The sequence below is a fragment of the Sinocyclocheilus anshuiensis genome, unplaced genomic scaffold, assembly GCF_001515605.1.
Source record: "Sinocyclocheilus anshuiensis isolate Anshui unplaced genomic scaffold, SAMN03320099.WGS_v1.1 scaffold1473, whole genome shotgun sequence".
In the NCBI taxonomy this organism is placed as follows: domain Eukaryota; kingdom Metazoa; phylum Chordata; class Actinopteri; order Cypriniformes; family Cyprinidae; genus Sinocyclocheilus; species Sinocyclocheilus anshuiensis.
Window position 1 is genome coordinate 754,272 of NW_015548335.1, and position 8,667 is coordinate 762,938.

The window sequence follows — 8,667 nt, forward strand, 5'->3', positions numbered from 1 at the left end:
TGCGCTGTATTCACCACTTAAGTGTGCGCAATCACAAGGAACTTGTTGTGGTTTTACGGGAACTCTTGGTACATACATACATACATACATACAAATAACCATAAGGAAGCATTAAATTGTGTAAAGTGACAGTAAAGACATTTATAATGATACAATGATTTCTATTTCAAATAAATGCTGCTTTTTTGAACTTTCTAATCATTAAAGAATCCTAAAAATATATATATATATCACGGTTTCCACAAAAATATTAAGCAGCACAACTGTTTTCAACATTGATAAATATATTGAAATAGAAAACAGTTATTTTAAATACTAATACTGTTTCTTTTATCAAATAAGTGCAGCCTTGGTGAACATAAGAGACTTCTTTAAAAAAAAAAAAACATTTAAAAAATCTTAATAACCCCAAACTTCTGAATGGTAATGTATATTTCGTATAGTCAATTTTTTTTGGATCATTCTTTTGAAGTGAAGTGAAAGTGACATGTGGCCAAGTATGGTGACCCATACTCGGAATTAGTGCTCTGCATTTATCCCATCCTAAGTGCACACACACCGTGAACACACACCCAGAGCAGTGGGCAGCCATTTATGCTGCGGCGCCCGGGGAGCAGTTGGGGGTTCGGTGCCTTGCTCAAGGGCACCTCAGTCATGGTATTGAAGGTGGGAGAGAGCGCTGTACATTCACTCCCCCCACCTACAATCCCTGCCGGTACCAGACTAGAACCCGCAACCTTTGGGTTACAAGTCCGATTCTCTAACCATTAGGCCACAACTTCCCCCCTTCTTTTGATGGTCCAATGCAACCCAGACAGTTTTTTTACAGGTTTCGTGATTATTTCTCGTACCTCATCGGCGCCGTGCTCCTGAAGCTCCTTGAAGAACTTGAGAGAGATGCTGACCATTACTTTAGTTTTGTCTCCATTGGGGTTGGAGATGTGGTAAAGCACACCATCAAAGTCTGTAGCAAAAACATAGAGAGATCCCATGTCAATCATTAGTAAAACAAACATTACTGTTACTGTAACATCATTAACAAGCATGTATAGTAATAAAACTTCTTATGAACCAAACATTTAGACAACAGAAACACAGACTTCCACTGCTGAGGTCATTCATATTTCGACCTTACCTGCAAACGTAACTTCTACTGCTTCAGGCTTGTTCCTAAACAAAAAAAAAACATTGTTTTGGGAGTTTATATGGTCTGCTATCCAGAGAACATTTTCCCAATGAAACAAAAAGAAACAAGGAAAACAAGTAAAGGGATAATAGACAGTCATCCAAGGTGATCAAGCAGAGGTGGTTTATTTTGCAATAATGACATTTTTCCACTTTTGCATGACTACTTGCCAAATCAATAATGAAATACTTATTGTTGAAATAATTGTATTAGTGTACATACAATATAAAAATGTCATTTATACAGTGTCGTCATAGACAATGGACATCATTCAGAAATATTTTACCTGAATGCCGTGACTGACCAATCAGAATCAAGGATCACAGTAATAATGTAAACAATGACAGAATGTAATGACAGAACTGTAATACTTTTGTGAAGTATTAAAAATTTCATTTAAATGCAATAACAAGCCACTTCATAACTTTTTAGTTGAACTGAAATAAAAATAACTAAAAAGTAAACGGCGTGAAAACAACTTCATAGACACTGATGAGGAGTCACAGCAGGCGCGTGGAGCACGCGCAATCACGTAAGTAGGGATGGGCGATACCCCTTATTTTGTTTTCGATACGATACCGATATTTTTCAATGCAGTATCGTCGATATCGATTGACATGAGGTAGAGTAAATGATGACAGAATTTTAATTTTTGGGTGAACTATTTAAATTGTAGCAGATATTCAGTGTTGACTTGCAATTAATATGAAGACATTAACCATCTGTATAATTAAAATAGTTTTAAAAATAGTTTTAGATGAAATAAAGCATTTGACATCACAGGAGGAGACTGATGTCACTGCCTGAAACGCCACGTCAACTACTCAATTACTGCTGGTTGCATGAGACTAGTAGGGATGGGCGATACCCCTTATTTAGTTTTCGATACGATACCGATATTTTTCAAGGCAGTATCGTCTATATCGATACCGATTCGATACTTCTGAACTAAATTTTTAAATTATGAAATTTATGAAATTATTAAATTACTAAGAGTAAAATGGGTAATGAAAGCCACTTTATGTTTAAAACGCATTTTAACCTGTTTAATCCCAAATTTTCCCAGACATGAAAATATCCAAATGATGCGAAATTAGTAACCCTTTGAAATAATCAATATTTGTTATTTTATTTTATTTGGAAAAGTATGTGAAAAATGTTATTTTATGGTCGGTCACAATTGTAACCGGTGGGATAATGTGTATACTGAACTAACATATTTCTGCAGTCTTAAAATTTTTTATATATCTTAGCCCAGCTATTTTAAACTGTTTGATCACATTCTAGGCTTACTATTATGCATAAAAAACCCTTATACAACATTGATAGGAATACTGAGATCAAATACAAAAAAATACAACCATCAACGTATTTCAAAATTGTTACTTTTTTGTAACATATATCATCACATTTTTATATTAGTGCTACCAGTATTACAACATTAATATTCTAACTTATTTGTAACATTTGAACTTTTGATTTAGTGCAATATTTTGTACTGCCATTAGGGACTGCCAGTGACCGGCTGTTGCATGCATTAAATGCAACCTTTTTATTCTGACAGTGTATGATTTCTATTAACATTACAGAATAGAACATGATCAATATTATCTTTCAACGTTCAATTTAAATAATTGTAATTGCACAAACTATGTAGGCTACAATTTCAATTTGTTTATTGTGAAATAACTCAAACATTTATGTTTTTATTTCTGTCCTCTGATAAGCATTGTTCAGGGCTGCTGTTCTTTAATGCTTTCTTATGATACTTTTGGGAAACGCTTTTTTTGTTTGAGTATCGATACTTTCGATACTCGCGTCAGTATCGATATATCGATACTTCGGAACGATACGCCCATCCCTAATCACAACATGGGTTCCGATGTGCTTGTACTGTGTCTTTTGCGACGGCGTCGAAAGCTTCTGGAAAGGAGAAGGCTGTGGGTTCCTACACGCAAGTTACTGGAGAAGAATGAAGTACACATACACGATGCTTCAGTTCTCGACAATCAACAACTGATCTGACAGACAGAACGAAATCAATCCAACACGAATGCGTGCGTTATCGTGTGATCTTATCCATGCAAGGAAAATATGGCTCGTGTCAAAGCATGTATGCATGCTTGAGATGAGCGATGTTTGATGCGAGTTGTGTCTCGGACAGGAAGATCTTCCTCTTACCCGTTGCTCGCGCTGTCGAATTTCAGGGTGAGAGTCTCCTCTATGATCCGATTGTTGATTTCCAACAAAATCATGATGATTTAAATGAATGTTTAGTGGCTGTGTGGGATTAAAAAACTAAGAGTAAATATTGGTTTACTACAATCCTACTACAATCGTTTTGGTTTTCCTGCTCCTACACCTCTGGCCGCTTCCGCATTGACTCGAAAGACCCGCGGGCTGCCCGCGTCACTGCCTGTTCGTGTGTACTAGTTATTTAAAGGGGTCATATGATGCGATTTCAATTTTTCCTTTCTCTTTGGAATGTTACAAGCTCTTGGTGCATAAAGAAGATCTGTAAAGTTGCAAAGACTAAAGTCTCAAATCCAAAGAGATATTCTTTGAAAAGTTAAAAGTCAGCCACGCCTACCTAAAACGGCTCGTTCTAACACGCCCCCACATACCTACATCACTATGTGGGAAGATTTGCATAACGCCGCCCAAATGTTCACGCAAAGAAAGAAGGCGTAACTTTTATTCTCACTGTAGTATTGTTGCCGCTGCCGCCATGTTGTGAAGGCACTGTGTGTTTCGTTGTGAAAGCGAAACTACTTTGTTTGGTCTTCCAAAAGAGGACGATATCTGCTTCGTCATACCTAGAGCTGATCTGTGCTGGTCGCTGAGGGAATACATCAACTTAGTGCTGTGGATCGCCGCATCGGCTTTCACCGTGGACGAAGCCCGGGGTCGTCACATGTGCTTGCCGCTCCTTCGTCGGATCTGCCGGCCGCTCCGTTCTCAACCTTACACCAAATACACAAAATAATGTTCTTTTTAGCAGCATCAAATACTTTACAGGAATTATGCTGTTTATATTTCATTTACAGTGATATTTCCAATTTCAAAATAATGTTTTTTATAATGATTTGTTCTTCATAGGTTCCCACACCACTTTTTGACCAAAGAATTCCCACGATGTTTCCAGTTATTCGTGATTACTAAATAAGGAGTTTTACACAAACATTGCACTTTAAAAGAGGGCTTTCTACGCTATATTCTTTCTCTCTGAAATATGCTAGCGCAAAAATGATGTCATATCTTATATTACAACATATAAAATGTTTTGAATTTATAGAAATCATCCTGTTTTGTGGTTTCTATGATTTTTTTAGACCCGGAAGTCATTGGTAGGCTACTTAAAGGTTTTCCATGAGTGTGCATATTGATGCTGATACTAATAGCCTACTTATACTGCAGTGTCGTGCTGTGACAATGTTAGTGAAAAAAACTAGGCTACTGCAAAAAATAAAAAATAAATATATGTTCTAATTTTATTTGCAAGGACAAACAGCTGTTTAGAAGTGTTGTGGTGGTTTGTTGTTTGTTGTTATAGTCATATGAGGAGATAATAAAATCCCACTTTAGCCCTGTTATTATACTGTTAAGATGTATATAGGTATATGTAAATCTGTCTGTATAAACAGCCTTATTATAGTAACTAAATTTACCTTGCCTTAAATTTGAGTGAGCTCAATAAACCTATGTGATTCATCTTTGATTGAATATGCTGTCATGCTTCAGATATTTTCAGCAAGTTTAGGCAGTGTGTTTGTATGACAGTTTTCCTGACTTGGGCCATCATGACATATTAAAAAATGCAGGTCATTTCTGACAGAAACCCAACATGTGTGTGCTTGTTTTGTGTCCTTGCATGGAAAATAACTGCCTAAAGATTCTTCACGGGAAAAAAAACTCCAGCATACAGGTTTGGAATAAAATGAGGGTGAGTAAATATTGGAAAAATCTTCCATTTTTGGGTGATGTATTATAGGATCCTGTTCCTATTCTCTATTATCCCATTGAAGTCCTTTTCATTTGGCTCATTTGCATTGGGTGGCATCTTTATTCTTATTGAAGTGGCATAAACATGCATCAGTTTTCACCTAAAATATACATTGTCTCATATATAAAGTTGTAACTTTTTAACTGTTAATTATCAAAAACCTTTTGATAATCAGATATCAAATGATTTCCTTCTAAGTAAATTATAAAATTAAGATAATGGACCTACCAGTCATCGTATCGTCTTTTTTTGGTATGGTGCCGTATGTGAGAATAATCCAGAGGATGAAATGTCAGAGTTGTGTGCTGAAGGCTTCTTTATACCCTTTGAAGGGATGTTGTTATATCCTGTTTGCCTAAGTCTCAAAGGTTACTTCAAGTGTACAATCTCAGCTAAGATGCTCTAATTTTTCTATTTATTATTCTCAAAAACATATTCACACTTCATATCTGGAATCGTCTTAGAAAGCATTTTTCCCTTTCACAGGAGACAAGCTGACATGTTTCTAACATCTGAATGAGATGCAGAAGATGAGGATGTTTGGCGATGTTGCTTTTATGCGGCTACAAGAAAGCAGAAGATTAGAGATGTTTGCTGGGGAATTTGAAACATCCTAATGGTCACAAGATCGTCACTCGTGTTCAGTGACATAAACATGATCAAAACACTAAAAGTGAAACTTTATATATAAATATATTTATGATATGAAGTCATTAGGCTATATTCTGGAACCCAATTCATAACCAAATGTATGTTGAGTGTGAATACTTTTGGCACATTTGGTGAGAATTTTATTTACATTTAAATGACAAAATGAAAAATGTGAGTACAACATTTTTGAATTTTAAATTAATGACTGGAATGTTTTTTTGATACAGTGATTAGAATTTAGGGGGAAAAGCATGAAGTTTAACGTTATCTCTGACGAAAGAACTATAAACTTTAAGTAGAAAACCTGACATATACGTAATATGGAAGTGATTTTTCAACATCGGAGGAAACATGTGAAGAGATGCGAGGCCACACATCATCATTTACCCACATTTATCCAGGAAATTGAGCAACTCCGTCCCACTGGGTTTGTCCTGAAGATGCTGTAAACAAGTGTGCTTCTCACATAAGCAGCCAGTTTCATTTCATTACCTATTTTTAAATGCAGGTGTTATTTGGGAAAAATCATCAAAATTAATTGAAGATTAGCAGACATTAAAAAAAAGAGGTTATATCTTTGACACTTCATTTATAAACAAGAATGTGGTGCATGGGATAATATCATCTTTTATAGAATATAAATCATACCAACTTATTATTTACAATTTATTAGAGGGAAAGTCCACCAAAAATGAAAAATGTAACATTATTTATTCACTCTCATGCCGTTCCAAACCTGTATGACTTTCTTTTTCTAGCCTACTTTTTCTTTACACGTTTGTAAAATCTAAATCAGCATGAATCTGATCCGGCCTCCTTTCTGCTGTATTGAGGACAGGAAGAAACACGCTTCTGCGTGAAGAATAAGAAGGAAAGGAATGCAAGATGAGATAAAAAGTGGTTGTATTACAAAAGAACGTTATATAAGTTCAGCATTCATATTAAAATATGGTAAGCACAAGATAAGTGAAAAACAGGAAGAAAATCCTAAATGATGTTTATTTTAATATCGCAACAATCCAAATATTGCCTGCAATCAAACATAAGTGATTGAATATGAACTCAAACATTTCTCATCCAATTCTTCCAAGTCCATGTATTTTATGGTGAAAGATCAAGAATCTTTTTAAACGATAAATGTCCAGTATGTACATATAGAAACATTCCACCCCCGTTCCATTCCAAGTACGAACATTTTACAGACAGAGCATATAGAAAAGTGTCCTTCTCAGTTTACAGTGTGTGTAAATGGCAGCGGTTTCCCACTGTGCCAATAAAAAAAGAAAGAGGTGAAAATTCTTGTCCGCAAACTCAGCCTCAGGCTGTAGTTTCATCACAGATCCACAGAAACTGATGCATGTTTATGCCACTTCAGTAAGAATAAAGATGCCACCCAATGCAAATGAGCCAAATGAAAAGGACTTCAATAGGAGGCCGGATCAGATTCATGCTGATTTAGATTTTACAAACGTGTAAAGAAAAAGTAGGCTAGAAAAAGAAAGTCATACAGGTTTGGAACGGCATGAGAGTGAATAAATAACATACGGCACCATACCAAAAAACACGATACGATGACTGGTAGGTCCATTATCTTAATTTTATAATTTACTTAGAAGGAAATCATTTCATATCTGATTATCAAAAGGTTTTTGATAATTAACAGTTAAAAAGTTACAACTTTATATATGAGACAATGTATATTTTAGGTGCTGTGACTAATCACCATTTCTTTTAAACTTTTCCCACACAATATTTAATCACCCTTCGCCTTCATTGTTTCATTTTATATAGTCCTGAAGTATCAGAATGAATTTTAAAAGTACAAATATGTCCATGATGCTCACTTAATATGAGCTAATAAATACTGCATGCCTTAAAAGCTAAATTTAAAGTAGTCTAATTATAATTGTTTTAATATTAAAATAGTTTAAGATGTGTCACACTGCGGGAACACTTTTTAAATGCCAACTATACCCATTTGGTAAATGCAACAAAAATCGCAGTTAAAATACCAAATGATACATTAATATTTATTTATTTATTTGTTTGTCATGGTGCTTTTCTTGTACCTTTTTTCTTTTCTTTTTTACATTTTTTACATTAATAAGAAATAAGAAACTTTTAATTTAATTAATTCTAAAAACAATTAAATAAAAAAGTAGCATGTCAGCATGAATTTTATTTATTTATTTATTTTTATTGTCATATGGGCAGTGCTTTTCTTATGCCTTTTTTCTTGTTTTTTTCCCCATAAGTATAAAACAATGAAAAACTAACTTTTATGAATTGTATTAATTCAAGAGCAAACTGATAAAACGTAGCATGTCATGTAACATGAAGTAGCATGAATATTTATTTATTCATCTGTCTGTCTATCTCTCATATGGGCAGCGCTTTTCTTGCGTTTTTTGAGTTTTCCTAGATATAAGTAATACAAAACTAACTTTTATTGTGAATTTAAAAAAAGACAAAGAGAAAAGCAAATGATTTACAAGGGGATTTTTTTTAGTGCTGTCAAACGATTAATCGCGATTAATCGCATCCAAAATAAAAGTTTTTGTTTGCATAATATATGTGTGTGTTCTGTGAATATTTATTACGTATATATAAATACACCCACATACAGTATATATTTTGGAAATATTTACATGTATTTACATGTCTATATTTATATTCATATAATTTATATTATAAATAAATACATTTAATATATAAAAATAACATTTTTCTGAAATGTATACATGCATGTGTGTGTATTTATATATATATACATAATAAATATACACAGTACACACACATATATTATGTAAACAAAAACTTTTATTTT

The 8,667-nt window shown here is 34.1% G+C and overlaps 2 protein-coding genes across 2 annotated transcripts in view; one reads left to right on the top strand and one right to left on the bottom strand.

Annotated features, from left to right (window-relative positions):
• arpc2 (actin related protein 2/3 complex, subunit 2) overlaps window positions 1-3,605 on the bottom strand; it is a 17,902-nt gene extending 14,297 nt beyond the window's left edge. Inside the window, exons 1-3 of the mRNA XM_016444410.1 lie at window positions 3,368-3,605; window positions 1,136-1,170; window positions 852-964 (exon numbers count right to left, since the gene is read on the bottom strand). Coding sequence (XP_016299896.1) covers window positions 852-964; window positions 1,136-1,170; window positions 3,368-3,441 — 222 coding nt within the window. The 5' untranslated portion in view covers window positions 3,442-3,605. The remainder of the gene's footprint in view (window positions 1-851; window positions 965-1,135; window positions 1,171-3,367) is intronic.
• Window positions 3,606-7,381: 3,776 nt separating this feature from the next.
• cxcr1 (chemokine (C-X-C motif) receptor 1) overlaps window positions 7,382-8,667 on the top strand; it is a gene marked incomplete at its 5' end in the record, with an annotated part of 7,072 nt that continues 5,786 nt past the window's right edge. Inside the window, one exon of the mRNA XM_016444393.1 lies at window positions 7,382-7,418. Coding sequence (XP_016299879.1) covers window positions 7,382-7,418 — 37 coding nt within the window. The remainder of the gene's footprint in view (window positions 7,419-8,667) is intronic.